The following is a 25,231-nucleotide window of genomic DNA, read 5'->3' on the forward strand; positions in this document are numbered from 1 at the left end:
TAGTCCCAAACTCCCAATCCATCCCTCCTTGTGGAAGGACTTTACTTTTGATAGTTACTTTGACTTGAGGTCATTAGTATAGAATTTTGGAATGTGTACTATGAATATTGGGTGGTGCTGGATGTCACTGTGTTACTGTGTAAACTATACCCCATAGTACTTACTGATTATTTAAATATTCTACTAAAAGGTTAAGATATAAATTTTGGATTGGAAGAGTGAGGCATACAAGGTGCATGTACACATTGTGCAAGACTTTGGGGGCTGAAAACCATGTGTACTTTCTCTTGGACAGAAACATTGGGAGAATATCATTCCTTTGAATAGATCAAGCCATCTGGTTAATAAAGAGACTTCAGCATGTTCTTATAACATGTTTCCTTGGTTTCATACTTAAAATGGGAGACTGTGGAGGCTTAATTTAATGAGATCCAGATTAAAAAATCACCAGTGGTGTTTTCAAAAGTGTCCATAATTTAACTGTGAAAATCAGAAAATTAACATTACTACCATTTCATTTTCAGACCTATTCAAGTTTTGTCAGTTGTCTCAATGATGTCCTTTATAGCAGATGATCCATTTCAGAATCACACATCACATTTAGTTGACATGTTTCTTTAGTCTCCTTCAGTCTGGAACAGTTCTTTAGTTTTTCCTTGACTTTAAAGATCATAGGCCAGGGCTTCCCTGGTGGCGCAGTGGTTGAGAATCTGCCTGCTAATGCAGGGGACACGGGTTCGAGCCCTGGTCTGGGAAGATCCCACATGCCGTGGAGCAACTGGACCTGTGAGCCACAACTGCTGAGCCTGCGCGTCTGGAGCCTGTGCCCTGCAACGGGAGGGGCCGTGATAGTGAGAGGCCCGCGCACCGCGATGAAGAGTGGCCCCCGCACCACGATGAAGAGTGGCCCCCACTTGCCGCAACTAGAGAAAGCCCTCGCACGAAACGAAGACCCAACACAGCTAAAAATAAATAAATAAATAAATAAATAAATAAATAAATAGAGTAGCTATTAATTTAAAAAAAAAAAAGATCATAGGCGAATTATTTTGTAGAATGGACCTGAATTTTGGTTGTCTGGTATTTTCTCATTTTTAGATTCAGGTTATGTATCTTAGAGAAGAATTTCACAAAACTGATTCTGTGTTCTTCTCATTGCATTCTGTTTGATGGTATATGATTGCATTTTGTCTCATTGCTGGTGATGTTCACTGATCACCTGGAAAGATGGTGTCCACCAGATTTTTTGTATTAGTTTCCTATCATTGCTGTAACAAACCACAACCTTAGTGGCTTAATATTACACAAATTTATAGTTTTGGAGGCCAGACTTCCAAGGGTGGTTTTACTGGGCTAGTGATTGTGTTGGCAGGGCAGGTTCTTTCTGCAGGGTTTAGAATAGAATCCTTGCCTTTTCCAGCTTCTGGAGACAGCCTGTATTCTTTGGTTTGTGGCCTCTCCTTCCATCTTCAAAGAACATCGCTCCAACCTCTGCTCGCATTGTTACATCATCTTCTCTTTGACCCCCCTGCTTCCTTATAAGGACCCCTGTGATTATATTGGGACCACCCAGATAATATAGGATAATCTTCCCATCTCAAATCTTTAATTTAGTCACATCTGTGAAGTGCCTTTTGCCGTGTAAGATAATATATTCACTGGTTCTGGGCTTTAGGATGTGGTGGACATCTTGACAGGGGGCAATTATTCAGCCTATCACACTTCCCCACTGTAAAATCATTCTTTCCCTTTTGTAATATTTTGTGGGAAGATACTTGGATCTCTGGTTCCTGTTCGCGGAGAATGCTATTTAGAAATCAAGATCTGGGTACTAGGTGTGCTCACTGCTATTGAGATGTCATTGTTCCTAGGCTCACTTAATAGAGTTAGGGAATGTGTATGTATGTGTATAGATCTACATCTATATTTCTATATTAAAAGATATTAATTAGTTCTTACTGATATCTTCAGTTCCACTCTAATACCACAGAGTTCATTCATGTTTTCTAATTTTTCACATATGTAACTCCCTTCTCTGACAGTGAAAAACTGACTGCAGTTATCCTTAATATATTAACTTACTTGATAATTCTCCCTGCATATCACCCGTCTCCTTTTCTGCCACCACCCCTCCCCCTATATGGATCCCTCTTCACCACACCTGTTTCTGATACCTCCTGCCACATAGCTCTCTCATGTGGATTCTTTCCTGGAAGCATGGTGATAACAGGGTTGGTGGACTTCTTATATGGCAGCTTTGGAACATTCTATTATATGCAAAGTTCTTTTACTTACCTGAGATCTCATTTAAGGACTTTGGTTTTGTAGTTTTTTGATATTGTGAAAAAAAATTTTATTTAGTATTAAGCGGCTGGACTCAGTTTAGATGATCTCAGTTTTGTTGGCAACATCCAAAGCATTATAGTCAGTAGCCAGTTGAACATATACCTTCTTATCTCCATCAGCCCTGATCAGGGTGTTGACCTTGGCCATGTCAATGTTGTAGAGCTGCTTCATAGACCGTTTGATCTGGTGCTTGTTGGCTTTGACATTCATAATGAACCCAAGTGTATTGCTGTCTTCTGTCTTCTTCATGACCAACTCCCTGCTCAAGGGGAACTTGATGATGACATAGTGCTTAAGCTTGTCGCTCTTCCAAGGATAAACGGGCTGCCTTCGGGGTGTCTTGGGCCACCCAGAAAGTGGGTAATATGCAATCTTTTTTTGTGTGTGGATATGGATGCTTTTTAGCACTGCCTTCTTGGCCTTCCAAGCTTTTGTTTTTGGCTTTGGCTTTGGAGTGGCATGGGCTCCTTTCTTTGCTTTCTATATGCCATCTTCATGAAAAGGTAGATTTTTATTTTAAAACTTACCTAAAATTTTTTTAAACTTGGGATAGTTATTCAAACCAAGTGATTGTGGTGAGCTTAGTAAAACAGTATATGATATGTTGGCTTTGGTTTAATTCCTTTTTAATTGAATTACAGATTTTTCCTGGGGACTAAAATAATACCTTTTGTTATAACTCTTATATAAACCTATTTTAACTTCTTATGGGTTTGGATGACTTTTCTCATTTAACGTAATTATTTTCATATTTGAAGACTATCATTTCTGCTTGGCTTCCCTAATAAAGTGCACGTTCCAACTATTTTGCACTTTTTGTTACTTTTATAGCAGAAGGGAAAGGAGGAGAGAACTTCTCAGAAATTACTGATTATATAACTAAATATTTTGGGTTCAAGTCAGTTTTTAATTTTTTCAGTTAGAAGTTAAGTCTCACATGAAAAATGATTGCCTGGTAGTTGAGTAAAATTTTCCAGATAGATCATTTGTTCTAAGTGGTAGAAAATTTAGCCTATCTTGTGAATTTTTCTTAAAAGTTTAAGTGGAGAGTACTTTGATGTTCCAATATAATATTAGCATAATAATGAAGGTTAGTATGGTTTTAACTCTGGTTTTTGCCTTCACTGTGGAAATCGTTGAACTTACCACCTTATTTTTCTTTTTTTGACAGAGCAAAATCGATTAAAGAATATCAGAAAAGTATATGGAAGATGTATGTGGTATCGTTTACGGTTATTAAAACCTCAGCCAAATATTATTCCTACAGTAAAGTAAGTAATTGATTTCAATAAAAAACATACTTAGTGCTTACTCTTTGCTAGGTATCATATAAAATAGGGGTATAATGATGAATAAAAACATGTGTTTGTAAAGAAATTGTAACCTTAGCAGGGGTAAGATGTGATTAGTAAATTGGAGAACAGTCTGAGCAGAGTGGTTTAGAAGTTCAAAAGAGAGAGAGTGTACTTCTGACTTGGGGGAGGAGGGGAGAAAGAGAAGTCAAATCTTTTTTTTTTAATTAATTTATTTATTTTTGGCTGTGTTGTGTCTTCGTTTCTGTGCGAGGGCTTTCTCTAGTTGTGGCAAGCGGGGGCCACTCTTCATCACGGTGCGCAGGCCTCTCACTATCGTGGCCTTTCTTGTTGCGGAGCACAAGCTCCAGACGCGCAGGCTCAGTAATTGTGGCTCACAGGTCTAGTTGCTCCGCGGCATGTGGGATCTTCCCAGACCAGGGCTCGAACCCGTGTCCCCTGCACTGGCAGGCAGACTCTCAACCACTGCGCCACCAGGGAAGCCCCGAGAAGTCAAATCTTGAAGGAAGATCTTGTATATCTTGTGTCAGGATTTGAATTTTGTCTTAAAGACTATGGAGGAATCTTTAAAAGGTTATCGAAAGCACAGAGGTGACAGGGTCAAGTTTGCATTTCATGGTGATTGAAGTTTTTGAGCACATACTGTGTGCCAGGTGCTGGGCTAGGATTTTATATGTTATCTCATTAGTTTTATGTTAACTTAAAGGTAGATATTTTTGCTTTTTCTCAGATGAGGAAACTGAGACTAAGAAGATGAGGTAACTTGACCAAGTTCCTGCAGCAAGAAGTGGTGGAGTAGGGACCTAGTTTCCCTTTATTTTTGCAGGGCCATCTGCTTAAACAGGCCATTAGCATGTTTAATTAGAGTAGGTGTCTTTGATTTTTTGAGGCTGTGGGGTATGCTGGTTAGCCTGGGCTTTGGACCTTCACCCTAAGGCATCAATTTACAGGTAACAGATGAAACTGAGGGGAAGTGAAAGAGCTGCCATTATTGGAGGACTATATCCTGTGAATTACCTACATATATCTATCCAGTAGATAGGAGGGCAAGACCTAGCAGAGGATATTAGTAAAAGTGGATCCAGTTATTTTTAAAAATTGGTTTAAATGATGATGATAGTTTTCAACATATGTGCCTGGTTTAGTTCCTTTGTAGAGGGAGGGAAGTCTTAGCTTTGGTGTTAAGAGTTCTTCAATGGTGTGAAACTAAAAGGCAAAATTAGTGTTTACAAGAGTAGTTTCATGTTCACTATGTATTCCTTGCTATTGCTTCTCATTTTTTGTTTTGTTTTTTAAATTTATTTATTTAATTTATTTATTTTGGCTGCTTTGGGTCTTCGTTGCTCACGCGGGCTTTTCTCCAGTTGCGGCAAGCAGGGGCTACTCTTTGTTGCGGTTCGTGGGCTTCTCATTCAGTGGCTTCTTTTGTTGCGGAGCACGGGCTCTAGGCACGCGGGCTTTAGTAGTTGTGGCACGCAGGCACAGTAGTTGTGGCTCGCAGGCTCTAGAGCGCAGGCTCAGTGGTTGTGGCGCATGGGCTTAGTTGCTCCGTGGCATGTGGATCTTCCCGGACCAGGGCTCGAACCCATGTCCTCTGCTTTGGCAGGTGGATTCTTAACCACTGCACCACCAGGGAAGTCCTTGCTTCTCGTTTTAAATTAAACTTTTCTGAGGCAGCAAGGCAGATATTTTTGGCTTTCCAGTCTCTTCTGTTTTGGGCTTTGGTCAACACATTGTGGGTATCTGAACCTCAGTTTTCAAGAAAAAAAACCCAACTTTGTTCTATTTAATAATTAGTAAAGAGATTTACTTAAATAGAAGTACAGATTAATGGATGTTTAAGTAAGGAAGAATTAAATAATACTGGTAAAATTTTAGATAAGGTCAGGAACCATCAAAACCTTTTTGCTACTTAACCTTGAAGCATTCTTTTAAGATTAAGTAGTCATTGTGTAATACTCTAATTTCTGGAAGTTGCTTAAAAGAAAAAACACAAGACCTCAACTTAATTACTGAAGCCATATGTAGGGAAAATGTTTGTCTTTTAAGAGAAACCAAACATGTTTTTAAAAAATTGGGCACAGAGCATGATATAATTTGTTATGTTTCTACCTTTGGTTTGGCTCTCCGGAAATTAGAGCGTGGTTTTATTGGTTGTGGTAGTTTTCATCAGCCTGGGGATTCTGTCATGAACCTCTTCTCTCCTCCCTTTATTCTTTGGCTCAGAGAGCTAGATGCTACATGAAGAGCATCTAACACAGGGTGTAGTGTGTTTTAGGTGTTTTGTTCCCTTTCTCTTCTACCCTTGTTTGCTTTAAAATTTTACTTTAGTGGTTTTCAATTTTACTTTTATCTTTGTTTTTTGAGCTTTGTAGCCTTTTGGGGAAGTTCACAAAACAAAATGTGGAGTTACTAAGTTTGTGTGGAAATAAAATATATTTTCAAGTGTTCTTTAGCATATTGAGGGTATTAGCAAACTTTGGGTTTGAGTCAAAAGTTACTGTTTTAAATTATTTTCATTATTCATAAAATAAGTAGTTATTGTGTGCTATGTATGTGTCAGGTATTACACTAGGCACTGATATACTGTGAGTAACAAATACTAACAAGTAAACAAGTGATGATAATAGAGTTTAGTAAGAGTTGTAAGGGGCGGGGAGGGTGTGCCATAAAAGAACTTAGGGAGGGCTCTTAACTGGCATGAGATAGAGAAGATTTCCTTGAGTAAGTGAGGTCCTAGTTGAAAGCTGAGAATTGGGTAAGAGTTACTAATAACAGCAAATAGCTACCATTAATTGGTTGTTTACTATCTGTGAGGCACCTTTTAGGGGCTTTACATACCTAATCTTATTTAATTCTCAAACCCACCCTGAAAGTTGGAAATTGAATTGTAAAAGGCTAAGCAGCTTGCCAAGATCTCTCAGTTAATAAGTGGTAAAGTTGGGATTTGACTTCAGGTAGTTTTTGCTCCAGAGCCTATGTTCTTAACTACCTCTCCCTAGATAGCCAGGTAAAAGTGGGAGTATTCCAGGTAGGCCTCCCTCTTCGTCTTTGGGCATACAGATAGTATGGAAAGCAGCTTGCGGTATTATACCCTTAATAAGGTTTAGAGCATTAATTTGGCCAGGTAGAAAGAAATTTGCATCTGAGTGCCATCTCTTTGTTATGCTGAGGTTAGTCAGAACTGAATAAGATCCTGTCCACATGCTCAAGGAGTTTGCAACGAGCCAGAGGAGGAAGGTCATGGTTTGTGCTTCTTTGTGACTGTAACCATGGTCTCCCCATTGATCATCTTAACAAGAGTTAATGATTGCTTCTTGGAGGATAGATAATTTGAGTTGAGTCTTGAAGGATGAATATAGTTTGGAGACGCAGCAATGGGGAATGGGAATTCTAGGTAGAAAGACCCAAGAGAGCAAAAGCATAATGGTGGGAAAAGCTTAGGGAACTGTGGGATATGGGGATTTATTTTGTTTGAAATACTAGGGTGATAAAAGTAAGGAGGTAGGTTGGAACTGGATCCTGGAAACTCCAAATAAACACGTTTAAGCTAGGTTCCTATCAAGAGAGCCTAAACACACGGAATGTTTTCTTTCTGTATTTGAAAATAGGTCACTTCAGTTTTGTTTGATTAGGTCTCCTATGATTCATTTATGTCTTTGTTTAACAGTTCCTACCTAATGTAACAAATTGTGATACAAAAGGTATAAAAAAATTATTCAATTTCATCATTAAAGATAACCACCATTAAGATGATTTACCTTCTATATTTTTACTTATAATAAACTTTTATTTACAAAGAATAGGATTATATTATACATACAGCTTTGAAAGCTGTTTTTCTAATTTAACAGTACAAGGTAGATAATCTTCCACAGCAAATATTTTTAGTGTCTAGATAGTATCTCTCTATGGATGTACTGTTATTTATCTGTTCAGTACTCTATTGATGGACATTTATGTGTGTGTGTTTTCAGCTATTAATTATACCTGTAATCACCCTTTTATACGTTATAAGCTTAATTTTAGTTTATTTCCTTCTAAATTTCTTGAAGTGGAATAGATGATAGTTAAAAAGGTATAACTTCTTTAGGGCTTTTGATAACCTTATTGCCAGATATTCCTTCAGAGTGTAGAATGTATGAGAGTTCCTTTTTACCTTAGCCTCTCCAACACTGGTAATATCAATCTTTTAAATATTTTTACTAAACAGAACATATTGAAGAGAAAAGAAATTAGTTGTTTTTCAAACTATATGTTCTTTTATACCTTTTTTTAACCTGTTATGCACGTCTTTCTATATCTGTTAGCTAAAAATGTTCTATTGTGTGGCTATATCTTGGTTTATTTAATTAGTCTCCTATAAATGGTTTATTTAATTAGTTCCTTATAAATGGACATTAAGGTTGTTTCCAAATTTTTACTGTTATAAACAAGGCTACTTATTCATCTTTGCACAATTGACCCATTATTTTTCATACTTTATCTTACTAAAAGTGTAATTACAAGGTCAAGAGCAATTCTTTTTTACATTAAATGGTTAACTGAATACTAAGTATTAATATATTTTGATCTAAGGGAATGGGTCCAATAAGTTAATGAGTACATTAACTTCTTACTTAAAATTCTGCAAATAGTAACTGAGAGAATATTATATGCCAGGCACTGCTAGATTCTAGAGAATTCAAAGGTGAAAAAAGATGCTGTCCTTATTGTGTCTTACAACCCAGTGGTTATAGAATTTGAGTCAATAGCACAGTGACATGAGACTACTTAAGATTGTTTTATGCCTTGCCATAGTGTCTTTAGAATCTTAAAGGAAAACCATATAGTTGTATTTATTTATACTTCACTTATCTTTTTTCTAAACAGGAAAATAGTTCTGCTTGCAGGATGGGCATTGTTATTATTCCTTACATACAAAGTTTCCAAAACAGACCGAGAATATCAAGAATACAATCCTTATGAAGTATTAAATTTGGATCCTGTAAGTAGTATTTTATATAGTCCCTTGAAAATACTCTGGGCCCACAGCCTAAAAGAAATTGAGCTGTGCCTAAAGAAATCAGACTCTGGTCAGTTAAAAAAGATACCTAATCCATTATTATTTTAATGCATATATATTTTTTAAGCCACAGATGTTGATTGCCATCCTATTAAGGGTTGGTTTATAATTGCTAAAATGTAAAAATATCTGAAGATGAGATAAGAAGTTAGTATATTTTTAAAAGACATTTATAAGGTTGGTTTAATGCAAAGTTAGAAGCAAGGGGTTTATTTATGTTAGTTGGGTGGGACCCTGTGTTAGTTGACACTAAGGCAGTGTGTTGGTGTCTTTGTCATAGAAATTCAGGTTAATCTTGAGTGTACCTGTTAGCTGACTTTCTTGACTGAACTTGAGTGATGGGTCCCAGTAGAAAACTGGTCTTTTAAGTTAATCAGTGGAAAGTTAGAACTGAAATGAATGCTAGAGATCATTTAGCCTTTTTTTCTCATGGAGAAAATGAGGCCTGGAAAATTGTGTTTTGTCTGGGGTCCCATAACTTAGTAAGCAAGGTGAATCTAGTGCCCTTTCCATTTTTTCCCCCATTCTACTTTTTTTTTTACTTCTAGCCTCTCCTCAATAGATGGCTTGATCCAGAGATTCATATGATACACAGTAAGGAGTGTGTTTATCTTCTAGTTTTCTGCTTTGTAGAAGAAAAGTTTGCATATCACCTGAGTTTTCTTATTGTGATGATCATGGTCATCAAGAGAGATTTTTTAAGATTAAAAGGTTTGGGGGCAATTTAATGCCATAAAAAATCAATGTGAAAAATTTATTCATAGAAATTGAATCTAATTAGGAAACAACTAAGGTAAACTTATTAAGTATTTACTTAATATTAAAATATTGACAAGCAGGTGAAACCAGAAATTCTTCAGATTTTTTCTTAGAAAGGAAGTTAACCTTTGATTTGAGTTTTTTTCAGCTAGACTTAATTTACTGTGATCATTCATTGATATTTAAATGTCACTATCATTTTATTTTATTTAAATGGCATTATATAGTATCAGTCTCAAATCGTCGGTGCCTAGGGTACTGCGTGGCACATACTAGGTGCTCAATAAAATAAAATATATTGGACAAAATGAGTATTTTTATTTAAAAAATATGGAGGTGAAATTTATAGGACAAGGTATATATAGGATGAAAACTTCATTTTCTGTTTCTGAAAATATTGAGTAGTTCAATATTTTAAGTTCAAAGTGGAATGGATTATGTTTTTACAGCATTGTGCTTATTTTTACTAAAACAAAGCCTTTTCTTTTAGGGGGCAACAGTAGCAGAAATTAAGAAACAGTATCGTTTGCTGTCACTTAAGTATCATCCAGATAAAGGAGGTGATGAAGTTATGTTCATGAGGATAGCAAAAGCTTATGCAGCGTAAGTATTATAGGACCTGTTACACATTTTTAAGAGTGGTAAAGATAGTTTTCTATTTGAATAAAGTAGTAATAAAATAGTTGTCATACACTTTTATTAAGCGCCTCATATGTTGAGTCTATCATTTATGGAACTACCTGGCAACCATGAAGTGTTAATTTAGCCAAACCTTAATTTTAAGTAACTTACAGTAGTGCTTTTGCCATGTAAGTTGGTTAAATTAATAAGTGATGGGTTAATTGAGCTATTTTCAAAGCATCCTGATTAGAAGAGATATACTTGCCCCTTGTTTTCATTTCTAGGCTTTTTGTTAGGCTAGATCTATTTCTTTTATTTTGGCCTGTAGCTTGTCTCATTTAAACTATAAACTAAAGATGAGTTTAATTTTGGGGAAACAGGATAGGGTATATAAAATTTGAAGTAATTCCTTGAGTATTAATATTACAAGAGTTAAAAAGTTAGCTGGACTCTTCCGGAATCATAGATGTATCCCACACAGCTCTTATGTTGAATTAAAGAGTAAACTACAGACAAGATGTTATCTGTTTTTTGGGGACTCGGTGATGTATATAATTTTGTAAGGTAACTTAAAAAATATAAGTAAATAATAGGATATGCAGATATAATAGCAGGCTGTGAAAGTGGTATGTGAATGACAGAAGTTTGGGAAATATCATCTTATGCATTTTTGTGCTTAATAAAAGTATATTGACTGTGTTTCCTCTCTGCCTAGCCCGCACCCCCTTTGTGGATTGCTTGTTATCTATGTGAATATGATTCTGTAGTAAAGCAATACTTTCAGGAGCTTCTGAAGTGTACACTACATTTTCTTTTCTATGCAGCAGACGTTCTCCAGATTGCTGTCTTTCAGTTGGTGTCTCCTTTTCCCCTTTTTTCAGTGTGTCTCCTTTAAGCATTTACCTTTGTTGCACAAGTATTGCAGTGCCTTAGTTGCTGTCTTCAGGTAATTTAAGAAGAACTGAAGATTTCCAGAGGAAGTCGGATAGCCTTGGTTTCCCTGTACAATTGTCCACCCCACCCAGAGCTTTAGCTATTGTTTCTTTGAGCTTTCTGTCTCCTAATCAGATTCTTTTCCCCAAAATAATTAGTAGTTTTAATTTTAGTGCTTTTGGTACAGTTATTTTCCCCCCCCCCCTGAGTTTTCAGGTATTTAACACTTTCAAGTTCATGATTTTGTTCTCAGGTTACTGGAAATCTGACTCTATGATGTATGGTCACTATTCTAAGAAGTACAGAAGAATAATATATGGCCTTTGGTTTTAACTCAGTTACATGTTCAAGATGTAGAATGTTTTGTATGTAAAATGTCTTAAATAGTTGATGGTCTATCAGACAAATGAAGAAGTAAAATGATTATGGGACCCAGAACTTTGAGTTATTGTAACTTGGACAAGTATAACTAGATTAGTTAAAAGGGTGCATTTTACTGAATATAGGTTCTGAGTGATTGAAGCTACTATCTTACGTATAACTCTACCAGCCTAAGTTATGTAATTCAATCAACTTGTAGAATGCAGTTATAAAAAACTGCATGATCTACAAAGTTTTTCAGAATTTGCCTTGGTTATTCAGGCTAGTTTCTCTTCCCTTATTCATTCATTATAATAAACAAGCTGGGTCATTCCTATTTCTTCAGACCAGATTGTAACTTAAAGGAAAGGAGGTATGGTTATTTTTGAGGAGTTAGACCAACTATTGATATCTGATTCATTCTTCTGGATATAGTTGGGATTTTGCTTTTGTGTGTAAAATCTATGTTTAAACTACTTTATAACAAGTGGGCAGCATGATTTACATCCTTAAAGATATTTTGATTTTTAAAAAGTATGTTTTCATGTGTTCTTACATATGAATATGTAACTTAGCTCTACATAGCCAACTCAGGCCCCTCACATATAATTTAGTGAAAGCATTCTCTGGGTTAGGATTTATAAACTGAGGTCCCTGAAACTGTATACAGAATTTATGTGTGTTTGTAAATGTGCATTTTTTTCCAGGGCAGAAGGGGCATTGGTTTCATTAGATTCCTAATAAGATCTATGATATAACCTCCCACCCCCAAAGTCAAGGGATATAATCATGTTTAGGAAACTTTATACTCATTGAATTTAAAAAAATTATGTTAGCACCATTGGTGTTGTTTAAGCTTGTTATATATAAATTATACTGAAATCATATAGCTTTTAAGTACCTTAAGTCTTAGGAATGGATACTGAAGCACTAATAAGTAGCCAAAAATCAGTTGCTTTCCTACACTGACTTTTAAAAAAATGGATAATTCCTTTGAGTATACAGGATGGTTACACAACAGTTGTACAATTGGTTTAATGAATGAGTTAATGGAATTAACTCATTAATCAGATGTGTATGCAGGTTGAAAAATCAAGTGCTTCTCTGATGAGAGCTGTGCTTTATTTTGCAAAACCTAAGGGCATTGTATAGAGAACAGAACAGTTTGTGGTGCTGCCATCATTAGAAAGTCAGGAGGGGACAGAGATAATTATTTTGGGGAAAAGACTCTGATTAGGAGACAGAAAATTGAAAGAAACAATAGCTAAAGCTCTGGGTGGGGTGGACAATTGTACAGGGAAACAAAGGCAAAAGTTTTTGAAAAACATCCCTCCCTTAGCAGAAAGGAATCTTAGCGCACCACTCCTTATTAACTTGTAATCTCTCTAATAATGCCTTTCATTGGCTCCTGTATTTTACTGCGGCCTTAGGTCAAACAGTGTAAGTGGAGTTATAGTTGAATAAGGACTAAAGACATCAAGGTTCTTGTTTTCATAAATGACTAAATTGATAAGTTTAAAAATATTTTCCAGTCATTGAAAAATTTTGCAATTTTATTAAGGTACTTCTGCATTCTCTCTCTCAATTGGAGCTTTGTTGAATAGAAAATGCATTGTATCTTAAGTGCATATGTTCTGGGAAATAGAAATATGGCTAAAATTAGATTTGGACATAAACATAATCTTTTGCCAATTGGTCTGCAAGAATGCCTTCCTTATTATGTTATTGGTCATTTTGTGTGTATGTGTCTGCCTTGTCTCCTTAACAGCATTGTAAAGTTTTTGAAGGAATTGAAAATTTCTTTTAATTTTTTTTTTTTTTTTTTTTTTAACATCTATACTGGGACCTGGAATAAAACTACTCTCACCCTGTGCCTTGAGCCATTGCCCAGGTTAGGGGTTATATTTATGTTTAGGTGTTTAAAAAATCACTGTCACTTTCATATTGCTTGGGTTAAGAAGCTGTTGCTTTAGCAGGTATTTTCCTAGTCTTGCTTGAAGTTGGCTTAGGAGAAAATTGTGATCTTAGCACAATGCAAATGACCTTTTCCAAAGCAGTGGAATTTTATAGGTGTTATTATTTTTTTCTTTGAGAATGTGGTGCCAGTTTTGGAGGGATTATTATTAGTCATGTATTAAGTTTATATTTAAAAAATAGATATATATCATTATTAAAGTAAAAATATGCCCATTGAAGAAATTTTGGGAAATATCTGAGTGTATACGATTTTTAAAAGTAACCTATAATCCTCCCTGCCTCCTTAGAAAATGTAGTAGCCTTTAAAGTTGCATCTTCTGGCTTGAACTGGCTAAACCTGAGAACCCGTGGGCCAACTAGGAATTTGTATCTGGGCTCAATAGTTAGCATTTTCTGTTAATGCTGAATTTCTTATTTTTCTCTCCCCCTTTTCTGATTTCAGAGAGTTCTTTTCTTGATTCTCTGAAATTATCTTTAAGAAGTGAGTTGGTTAGTTAATGGAGTTTGTGTATATGAGTACTTATTTTTCAGATGTGGCTTTCTAATTTTGCACCTTTGTTCCTTTTATGCTAGTTTAACTGATGAAGAGTCCCGGAAAAATTGGGAAGAGTTTGGAAATCCAGATGGGCCTCAAGGTGTGGTAAATGATGATTAAAAAATACTGGGGTTATGATATGTGTATATTATAAAAATGTTAACTAGATTGAAAAGAATGTTTTGATTTTCTTAGTTTGTGAATAGGAAAATTACAACTACAAGGAGTTAAACAAATATGTAAATTGAGTTCCCTTTAATTTTTACTTTATTCTTCTTTCTAGAGATTGGTTTGAAAGATAGAACTTTGATTGATTTGATGAGGAAAGTAGTCACTGTCATTATTCTTCATTTCCAGTTAGTAGTTGATAAAAATTGGATGAAAAAAATCTGTTTTTCTTTACTGACTAAACATTTTCTCATATATTCATAGTGTTTACATAAACTCAGGACATATAAAAGAATTTAAGTGTTCTGGGAAGAAGGAATTCACGTACTTAGAATTTTTTTTTCTTCTGGAAAAATTTAGTTTCAAATAAAAACCATGTCCATCAACTTTTGTGTAATGGAAACACATAATAAGATAATCTTACAGCTTTTTTGGAGGGGGTGGGGGAGACAGAATTTGGGGATATAAAGAAATAAAACTGGAAATGGAGACTCTTCAAAAATATTCTTCCTATTTTAGCCACGAGCTTTGGAATTGCCCTGCCAGCTTGGATAGTTGACCAGAAAAATTCAATTTTGGTGAGTACATTTAAATAAGACACTGTAATGTGTTTGATATATCTTGGTAATATAAAGAGAGCTTTACAAAGAAAATACTGGTATGCTGTTTTCAGTTTAACTGTGGATTGTGAAAACTGTTTTTGCATAATGGAGAAAAGAATTGGTTCCTATTATTAGGTTGTTGGTTTGGGGCAGTGTGTTCTAGCGTAGGGTTCCCCCCCCCACTGTTTAAGGAATTTCTTACAGTTGTGGTGATTTCTTGTGGAGGTGGTTTCAGATTGGGTCCTACCCTTGGTTTAGGGAACCACTGTTTTTTTATGGTATCTACATTTATCTTAAGTAGCGCTCAAAATTTGTTATCTTTTATTCCACATTTACCCAGGCTAAATTAATTTTAATGTGTGCTAACATAATGATATATATTATATATGGTACTTCAGGAGGCAGTAGGTTATCAGACTTCAGTCTGTAATAGAGGCTGCAACTCTTAAAACATCGGGAGTTATCCTAACCTATTGTTCAGGAATTCCCTACTTCTCCTTTCTTGAAAATAATTATCTAGGAGCTATCTTTGAAGCAATAAAAAAATCCATGTTTTGTTTTGAAAATGGCTATTTAGTGTTATTTTATGGCTATTTATTTACATGTTATTTTCCAGGGTATATAGTTGCTGTATATAAGCATGTTTATTATGCTTAGGGTTATTCAGGGAATACTAGAGAAGAGAAAAGATAGTTAGCTACCAGATTTGGGATCAAGCAGTAGGACAGACATCTAAGACCAATAGATAGAAATTACTTGCAAACAGAACATTATGTGTTCTGTTTGATATTTAGGTAAAGAAACCAGCTTCTACCATTTATTTCCAAGGCACTAACTACTTGCCAAGGTGTGGATATATAATACAGTTGACCCTTGGACAACAGGGGCTTGAACTGTGTGGGTCCACTTAATACATGGATTTTTCCGATAAATACGGACTACGGTACTACACAATCCATGGTTGGTTGAATCTGCGGATGCAGAACCACAGGTAATGGGGGGCCAACTCTGAAGTTAGAGGTGGATTTTCCACTGCAGGGAGGTCGGGGAGCCAAGCCCCACATTGTTCAAGGGTCAGCTGAAGTTGGCCCTCCCTTTCGGCATGTTTTGCATCCATGGATAAAGAGGCCCTACTCTTTTATCACCATTTTATATAAAGGACTTGAGCATCCCTGAATTTTGGTATCCTTGGGGGCCTTAAAACCAGTTCCCCATGGTTACCGAGGGATGACTATATATGCTGCAGGTTCCCTATCTGCAAAAGGAAAATAATAATGGTACCTTCCTCTTAGAGTTTGAAAATAAGGATTAAATGAAGTACTGCATGAGGAGTGCTTTTAATAGTGCCTCCCCCATGTAAGCCTCAAAATAAGTGTTCATGGATGTTGTCATAATTTACCTGATGAAGGCCATAATTTTTTCTTTCCTTTTCAATTCAAGGTTTTACTTGTATATGGATTGGCATTCATGGTTATCCTTCCAGTTGTTGTGGTAAGTTCCAGCTCTTTTTATTAACATTTTTTAGGGAAGGGAATTGGTGCATGCTTTGGAGTCTCCTTATAAGATTGTAATTTGTATTAGAATATAATCCATTAATCCTTGAATTTTAATAATCTTATATTCAGTTATACTTTAAAGGTCTTCTAAAGGTGACATCTCTTTAGTATGTTAAAATGAATCTCCTCCTGATCCAAAAATTACACACAAACGAGATAGTACAGATGTATTTAGAATTTAAAATGAAAATCTTCCGTTACCACCTCCCCCAACTCCATTTCTCTGTCAGAGATAATCAGTGCTAAGTTTGCTTCCTTTTCAGATATTTTTCTTTGCATTATGTATATATACATGTGCATATTTTTTTAAAAAATGTGATCTTACTATATTGTTCTGTGACTTTTTTTGCTTCATATAGGGGTACAACATGTAGAACAACCTCATTTTTAAAAACACTTGCATAGTACCTCAATATGGAGGTACCATAAAGTTTATGATTTTATTGTTTATTACTCTTATGACTGGTGGTGTTCTTACTGATCTTACGGTTCCTGTGGGTCCCATAGTGAGGCTAACAATTAACTTGTCTTGCCTTCTTCATAGGATTGTTGTGTGAGAATCCACTTGTGTGGAATAATGTGAATGAAAGTAGTATATCAACTATAAAATTGCTCCTACGCTTATTTGTCAAATATTTGTTGAAGACATGCTATGTGTGAGGAACCAGCTTGTTGCTTATAACAGTGGGTTGTTTCATTCCTATTTTGTTTTTAATTTCTAGCTGAAACTTAAATGTTTTAATCATATATATGTAATGAGGTAGGTTGGTGTGTAGGCCTCAGGCAGCATAAATATTTACCAAATAAATCATTTGAAATATGTAACAAAGGCATTTGTTCTAAAAAGCAGGTCTTTTTATTGGTTTATGAACATTTAGAAAATTTGACCATTCTGCATCAAAGTTAACATTTATCATGGTTTTTATGCTTTATTTCTGGTTTAATTTTGTGTTTTAGGGCTCTTGGTGGTATCGCTCAATACGCTATAGTGGAGACCAGATTCTAATACGCACAACACAGATTTATACATACTTTGTTTATAAAACCCGAAATATGGATATGAAACGTAAGTAAATTTAAGTAACTGTGACATTAGATTATTTTCTGAGTCATTTATGTAGAGTTGATATATATTCAACTGGAGAAATTCCATTTAATAGTTTTAGGGATATTCAGTTCATTATAGCTAAAGCTGGAGGAAAATGCTAACACCCTTTATCATATGTCTTAATCTGTAGTTCTCTTGTTCCCGTTTTACTCAGCTATATGTATATATCAATGCATATTTTTTTCCCTCCAGAAATTTTATAGTAAAACTTCTTGTGGGCTAATTTTGTAATAATAATACCAGCTAACATTTCTTGAGTATTTGTCGTTGCCAGGCATTGCTAGCCACTATGCATGTATTAACTCATTTAATCTTTGTATGCCCCCATAAATAAGTGCTGTTTTTAAGCACATTTTATAGATGAAGAAACTGAGCCCAAGGATATACAGTAAGTGACAGAGCTAGGATGGAACTCAGGTAATGTGGTTCCCAAGCCCTAAACCAGTACATTATACTGTGTTAATCGTGTAAAGTATGTAGAGGTCTTGGGTGTGTTAAAAGAAAACTGCCAGAATATTTCATTCCCAGAGTCTTATTTCAAAATTTATTATGAAAAACAAAAAGTACCATCCTAAATAACTTTCTTTGATCCCATAAAGCTAACATTATAAATTTTATCCCTGGAATATATAGTGTTGCCTTTCAGAATCACTGCTCTGTGGAAATCATACACATTTCCCTTCCCTTCCCTTCCTTAAAAAAAAAAAAAAAAAAGTAAGTTTTAAATTGTGCCTCACTGGAGGATGTATTTTTGTTCCAAAACCTGAGTGGACTTTTTCGTATTTCATATTTGCCAATTTTTTTTTTAAATTAATTAATTAATTAATTTATTTATTTTTGGCTGTGTTGGGTCTTCGTTTCTGTGTGGGGGCTTTCTCTAGTTGTGGCAAGCGGGGGCCACTCTTCATCGTGGTGCGCGGGCCTCTCACTGTTGCGGCCTCTCTTGTTGCGGAGCACAGGCTCCAGACGCGCAGGCTCAGTAGTTGTGGCTCACGGGCCTAGTTGCTCCGTGGCATGTGGGATCGTCCCAGACCAGGGCTCGAACCCGTGTCCCCTGCATTGGCAGGCAGATTCTCAACCACTGCGCCTTCAGGGAAGCCCCATATTTGCCAATTTTACTAACTTTCTTGGTAGTGAGAAAGAGATTCCTCAGGATCATATGACTGTGTGAGCTGATCTTGTGTTTCTGAAGAATGAACTGATCTTATATTCCTGAAGAATGAGCAGATCTTTTATTTCTGAGGAATGAGTGAATGTTACCTTCCCTTATGTACGTGTATGGCTCTTCCTTACGCTGGGTCGAAATATTAATATATAAACATTCTCCCTTATGAAACGGTTTCATGTTTGTAACCTGTTTTAATGTGTTTTTTGGATCAGTGATCTTGATTTCTATTTCATTTCTGAGGATGGTACTTGGCCTTAACAATTAATTCTATCAGAAAAGCTTTGTTTAGCTGGTGGGTTTGGTTATATATCCTTGACTTTAGCATTGGCATCATTTATATAGCTGTCTTAGTTGTTTTCATTCAAACATTTGAGGGTAGTAATAGTAATAGCTCACACACATTACTATGCTGACTGTGTGTCAGGCACATATGAAGAAACCGTGGCCCACAGAGAGGTGAAGAATATTGTTCTAGGTCATTCAGCTACGCGCTTAACCTCTGTACCGTCCTGCTTTTTGTGAGGATGTTGCATGTATTTTCTGCTGTAAGGTAAGATTGATGACTATAGTGCCAGTCATTAAAGAACTTGTATAGGCCAACGAGAGTAATGCTAATATATGTGACCTCACATCATGTGTATTTCAAGGAACACTATTCCCACAAAACCCTCCAGGGTTCCATAATAAAAATTTCTGCAAATTACAGTATATTTTAGTTTACTCAAGGCTCTGAGGAGTCATGAAGTGAAGAAACCTGAAACTCTTTTTTTTTTTTAATACTAGGTGTGCTTTATTTATTTATTTATTTATGGCTGTGTTGGATCTTCGTTTCTGTGCGAGGGCTTTCTCTAGTTGTGGCAAGCGGGGGCCACTCTTCATCGCGGTGCGCGGGCCTCTCACTATCGCGGCCTTTCTTGTTGTGGAGCACAGGCTTCAGACGCGCAGGCTCAGTAATTGTGGCTCATGGGCCCATTTGCTCCGCGGCATGTGGGATCTTCCCAGACCAGGGCTCGAACCTGTGTCTCCTGCATTGGCAGGCAGATTCTCAACCTGTGCGCCACCAGGGAAGCCCTGAAACTCTTTTTAACTCTTATTTCTCAGCTTTATTTAGCCATGGAGTTCCCCCCCCGCCCTTTGTTTTTTACAAAGCAGTTATTAGTAACATCACATAGAATACTTCCTGCTATAAATTTCTGTGGAACACATGCTTAGGTCTAGAAACCGATGCTATTTGTAGTGATTTTAACGCACCTAGTTGCTTCTGGGCCCTTAATTTGATGTGTATTTCTATTTACTTGTGATAGGTAATATTGCACACATTTTAAAAAGTGAGACGTTTCTTTTGTTATGAGAGAGAGTAATGCTTATTGATAGTGGAGTTCAGATGATTTTAGCATTGTGTGTGATTGGAAAACTGCCTCACTCTAGGATTAACCAAGTATCATGGGAGGCGGATTAATGGGTGAGCAAATTTATTTTTCTTCATATTTCTTTTGTTTTCTTAGGGCTTATCATGGTCTTGGCTGGAGCCTCTGAATTTGATCCTCAGTATAACAAGGATGCCACAAGCAGACCAACAGATAATATTCTAATACCTCAGGTTAGGCCTGCCTCCCAAATTCCTTGAAAAACATTTAAGTATATAAAGTTAATGCTTTTTTAAGTATACATTTTTAAATGATTATTTTATTTACTCTAGCTAATCAGAGAAATTGGCAGCATTAATTTAAAGAAGAATGAGCCGCCACTTACCTGCCCATATAGCCTGAAGGCCAGAGTTCTTTTACTGTCTCATCTTGCTAGAATGAAAATTCCTGAGACCCTTGAAGAAGGTATTTGTGATTCTAATATCTGTAGGGTTTTAGTGGTACAGAAGAGGTGGATTTAATTAGACCTCATGGTGCTGTGTTTTTTTGTCACTGTTCTTTATTGCTCAATCAGATAATTACTCAAGGACCTTTTAAAAACAAATCTATATGCTACGTACATAATTACTTCACAAATTCTTTGCAGGTATTAGTAAGTCAGATGTTTTGGCAAATGTTAAAATGTTGTATTTCAAGGTGAGAGAATACTCTCTATGAAAAATGTTAAGTCAGTTGCAGATTATACAGTAATTCCTGATGACTTTTAAAAAAGGATTTTGTAAGCCTTTTGGGGCAAGAAAAAAATGGATTTTCACAACAGATGTCTCAGTCACTGCCACCAGTACCACCATCATACTCCAGCAGTAGTTACCAATAAAGTGTCTGTTTAATCTTTATTTAAAGCTTCATAAGTACTTGAAGCCATCTATTCTACTTAAAAGAAAAGCAGTGGATTGGGACAGTGGTGTTTTCAGGGATGTCATGAATTTGAGTGTCATCTCTTTTCACTTGCATTATTTCAATTGGAAGTTTTAAAAGAAAGTTATTATCCTTAGGGAATTTTCTTTCTGAATGAACCAACAACCACCCCCCCCCCCACAACCCTGCTTTAAGCCAGTAATGCAATCAAATGCCTTTGAAAACAAGGTCAGTTGATGCTCAGTGATTAATGATAGGATAGGCTGCTTATGATGGAATCAAGGAGCGCTATTTAGACATTGTTTATTGAAGTTGCAAGTTAACTAGTAATTCTGTTCCTAATGTTCTGTACAGATATGAAACCATCTCCATTTTTACCAATTATCTAAGAAACAGGGAACAGATTTTTTTTAGGTTGAGTACCAACCCCAATGGATGATCTTAATGGTTAACTATTATATGCAGTATAAATGAAAGTGTCTGTCTCACTCCTCCTCCTTCTATCCTCCTCTCTCCATTTAGTTGACATTTATTCTCAATCTTAGTCTTTGGACTTATCCATAATTATACTTATAGGAATTTAGGTACACAAGAAGAAGAATTTTGAAGTTCTTAAATTAGTAAGATTATGATTAAATTTAAGATTAAGGCTATTTCAAAAAAAAAAAGGTACGGAGTAATTTATAAAGCCCAAGACCATAATATTAAAAGTTTGCCTTCGAAACATCTAATTTGAGGTAGGGTTTTCTGATTGATTTTTTTTTTTTTTAATTTTTATTTATTTATTTATGGCTGTGTTGGGTCTTCGTTTCTGTGCGAGGGCTTTCTCTAGTTGCGGCAAGTGGGGGCCACTCTTCATCGCGGTGCGCGGGCCTCTCACTATTGCGGCCTCTCTTATTGCGGGGCACAGGCTCCAGACGCACAGGCTCAGTAATTGTGGCTCACAGGCCTAGTTGCTCCGCGGCATGTGGGATCCTCCCAGACCAGGGCTCGAACCCGTGTCCCCTGCATTAGCAGGCAGATTCTCAACCACTGCGCCACCAGGGAAGCCCTCTGATTGATTTTTGACATAGTGCTGCCGAGGAGAAACTATTGTGTTCAACCTGTAATATTCTGAGGTCATGTGAAAAATTTGTGTGACAGCTTAAATTTAGCATTCGTCTTGGACTATAGGTGATAAAGATGTTTTAATCATAAAAGAAGAATGATTTGTTTCAGGTGTTTTATTGTTTTGCAGATCAGCAATTTATGCTGAAAAAATGCCCTGCCCTACTTCAAGAAATGGTTAATGTAATCTGCCAACTAATAATAATGGCCCGGAGCCGTGAAGGTGAGGAGGAAGCATAATTATGTTGTACTTTTTCTTGCAGGCACATACAGATTACACTTCATAGTTTTAAGATTTTTGGGTGCTTAGTATAATTCTGTCTGTAAGGTGAATCAGTTTTCCCAGTTTTGTTCATGGTTTTTCTTCTTTCCTGTATTTTTCATTATGTAAAGTATCGTAACTTATGTTTTTTGAGTTTAATTTTTCATTGTTTTATTGTTATTTATTGTTTGCAAAGATTTAAAATACCCTTTTCCTTCCTCTGAGTAGTTTTAGAATTAGGTTAACAATGAGTTTGAAGTAATTCTTTAAGTGATGTTATGATGATTGATCTGACATGTAGTGTTTTTTACATAATCAAAAAAAGAACGAGGGAGTTTATTTATGGTCAGTAATGGAAAGAGAGACCCTTAAAAAAGAGATACTGGTTGTGTTTTGTTGTTATGGATGATGTCAGTTTTTGGCATGACATCAGTATGTACATTTGATCAAGTTTGTGTATTTTCTGTGTCTTACCCAGTAACTTTTAAAGGAAATTCAACACTGTGATCGTAAAATCTGAGGTGTTAAGGATGTTCACATGAATTTGGTTTTGTGATGAATTGTGTACTCCTGAACATATAAAAAGTCCAGACCTGTTTTTGCTTTTCTTCTATTCTTTCTAAGAAAGGGAGTTTCGTGCTCCAACTTTGGCATCCCTGGAAAACTGCATGAAGCTTTCCCAGATGGCTGTGCAAGGCCTTCAGCAGTTTAAGTCTCCCCTTCTGCAGCTCCCTCACATTGAAGAAGACAATCTTAGAAGGGTTTCTAATCATAAAAAGGTAATTTGCTACTTTAAAATTAGTTTTAAGCAGTTTGTCCTGTCACTTAAAGGTAACATGAATGAAAAATTTTCTAGAAATGGTTACTATGAACTTCTTAAGATTTACAATGTTTTAAACATTCTAAAACTATCCCTCAAGTGATTCTGTTAATACTTTCTTGATTAGGTAGCTGTTTTGTAATATTTTACTACTGTAGTGGTTTACTTTGGCTGTCGGTTCATTTTAGCAGTCAACACTTTGTTCTTTATGTTGCCAAAAATAAATGTACTAAGTAAAAATGCACTGTATACTTTCCATTTATTTCATTCGTGGCTTAAAGGGCTGGGCAATAGTTTATTGGTTGAGTATGAACAAAAAAAATTAAGCATTCAAAAAATAAGTAGATCAAATACAGATAATTCTTATTTAGAAAATACAATCTGTATATAGATTATGATAATGAATCTTAAGATACTTAAGAAATGTAATATAAATGAAAACTTGAGGAAATATAAGAAAAAGTGGAATGAAATTTAATTTTGCTAGGAGATTTTAAACATTACTTTGTATATATTGATATTAGACAAAGTAGGCAGAAGATAGACATTGGATTTGATAGTGTTAAGGTAGAACTAATAAATATGTATTAGAAATTTGCATCAGAGTTCTCTCCTTTCGAGTAAGTGTGTTACTCTTATAAATTTGATCACATTTTAAGTCATAATTGTAAACTTCAGAATTCAGAAGCAGGCATTTCACATGCCTCATGAGCTAATCCCTATCGGTGAAAGTAAAAATTAATAACTGGCACCAAATACTCAGAAATTAAAAAATCCTCTCCTGAGTATCCATTTAGCCAGGCTGGGTATTACTGCAATAACAGATAGCTGTACTTAGAAAATAACAAAAATGAGAGTATTGCATAGTAAAACTTAAGGGTGCATGCAGCTGTTACTTGGACATAAATTCATACTCTTAAAGGTTTTTATCATTAAAATTAAAAATAAATGTCTGCAAACTGAACAAATCAAATGACAGTCATTCTTGCTTGGGTCAAGAGTTTATATGAATGTTATTATTTTTTCCTGTAACTTTATTTTTTTCTAATTAAAAAAAAGTAACTGTGTATTAACTTTGTAATAAAGAAAATTCTTAAATTTAAATTTCCTTGGAGAAAAAGGCCATGAAATGCAGTGAAGTTGTATTTTCTGCTTTGAAATGTATATAATCTTAATATTTGTCTAAAAGTTTTTGGATTTTGTTTTGGTAAACATGCTAATAATTTTCCTTTTATGTAAAGTTAAATGACTTCGGGATTTATTTTCTTTCTCTCTCTTTTTAAATTTAGTACAAAATTAAGACTATCCAGGATTTGGTGAGTTTAAAAGAATCAGATCGTCACAATCTATTGCACTTCCTTGAAGATGAAAAGTATGAAGAGGTTATGGCTGTCCTTGGGAGTTTCCCATTTGTGACCATGGACATAAAATCACAGGGTAAATGGGAGGTTTCCCATTGCTTCCCTTTTGATAGATTGGCTTTTGTTTATTTGGCTCAAGGTCCTCAAAACACTTCATTTAATAACTTTTAATTAGACTTGGCAGAACTGTACTTTACCCGTCAGATTTGCTGTGATGGAAGATGTTGTATACTTACTAGTTTTGAGAACCCTACTTTTATTATCCTCCTAATGGGCTTAGGTTTGAGGATGCTTCTGTTCTGTAGTTCAGCTTTCAAGAAGATCTTAACTTTTCAAAGAATGAAAGAGATTTCTAGATGTAATGAAGGATATTTGAAATATATCTATTGTTAGTATAAGATACCTGCTTAGTTCTAAAATTAATTTTTAAAAAACCTAACTTGTTTATATTAATTAAATCTTGAAAATTACCATGCTCTGTGGCACATTTCATGTGTTTTTCTTGACTGACTTCTGTCTTTATGTCTGCTTGGAGTGAAAAAAAATAGAGATTATTTTTCTACCTACATAATTGTCCTGTGAGTTCCCATTTTAGAGCTGAATATAGTATCTTAGAATGGTGACAGAATTAGAGATTATTCTGCTCCATTCCTTCATTGTGACATTGTTCTGAGCTTTGACATTTACTAAGTTGCCATTGTGAAAACATTCTTGTGGGACCAAAAATACAAGGATGTGTTAGGAATGGTCTCCGTTTTTAAAGGGCTTGTAGTTGAGTTTTCTTATTATTAGACTTTTGGGGGTGTGTGTAGCAAATGTGGTTTTAAAAAATTAAACAGTTGCAAAAACATTGCAAAAAATGTTTTTAAAGTGTTTTTTAATATA

General features: G+C 35.5%; 1 protein-coding gene and 1 long non-coding RNA gene across 3 annotated transcripts in view; one reads left to right on the forward strand and one right to left on the reverse strand.

The window, feature by feature from the left end:
• The window catches only part of SEC63 (SEC63 homolog, protein translocation regulator), a 69,271-nt gene that overhangs the window by 18,083 nt on the left and 25,957 nt on the right, over nt 1-25,231 (forward strand). For both annotated transcript variants that reach the window (XM_082404752.1, XM_082404751.1), the window contains exons 2-13: nt 3,518-3,617; nt 8,532-8,646; nt 9,974-10,086; nt 13,948-14,009; nt 14,597-14,655; nt 16,120-16,170; nt 17,193-17,301; nt 20,017-20,111; nt 20,211-20,343; nt 22,034-22,126; nt 22,790-22,944; nt 24,275-24,422. In XM_082404752.1, the coding sequence (XP_082260878.1) occupies nt 3,518-3,617; nt 8,532-8,646; nt 9,974-10,086; nt 13,948-14,009; nt 14,597-14,655; nt 16,120-16,170; nt 17,193-17,301; nt 20,017-20,111; nt 20,211-20,343; nt 22,034-22,126; nt 22,790-22,944; nt 24,275-24,422 (1,233 nt within the window). The remainder of the gene's footprint in view (nt 1-3,517; nt 3,618-8,531; nt 8,647-9,973; nt 10,087-13,947; nt 14,010-14,596; nt 14,656-16,119; nt 16,171-17,192; nt 17,302-20,016; nt 20,112-20,210; nt 20,344-22,033; nt 22,127-22,789; nt 22,945-24,274; nt 24,423-25,231) is intronic.
• Nucleotides 21,540-25,231, reverse strand: part of LOC309634646 — a 105,034-nt gene continuing 101,342 nt past the window's right edge. The window contains exon 2 of the long non-coding RNA XR_014248279.1: nt 21,540-21,849. This is a non-coding gene — a long non-coding RNA (uncharacterized lncRNA). The remainder of the gene's footprint in view (nt 21,850-25,231) is intronic.

Source organism: Balaenoptera borealis (genome assembly GCF_965194805.1).
Source record: "Balaenoptera borealis genome assembly, chromosome: 9".
Classification (NCBI taxonomy): domain Eukaryota; kingdom Metazoa; phylum Chordata; class Mammalia; order Artiodactyla; family Balaenopteridae; genus Balaenoptera; species Balaenoptera borealis.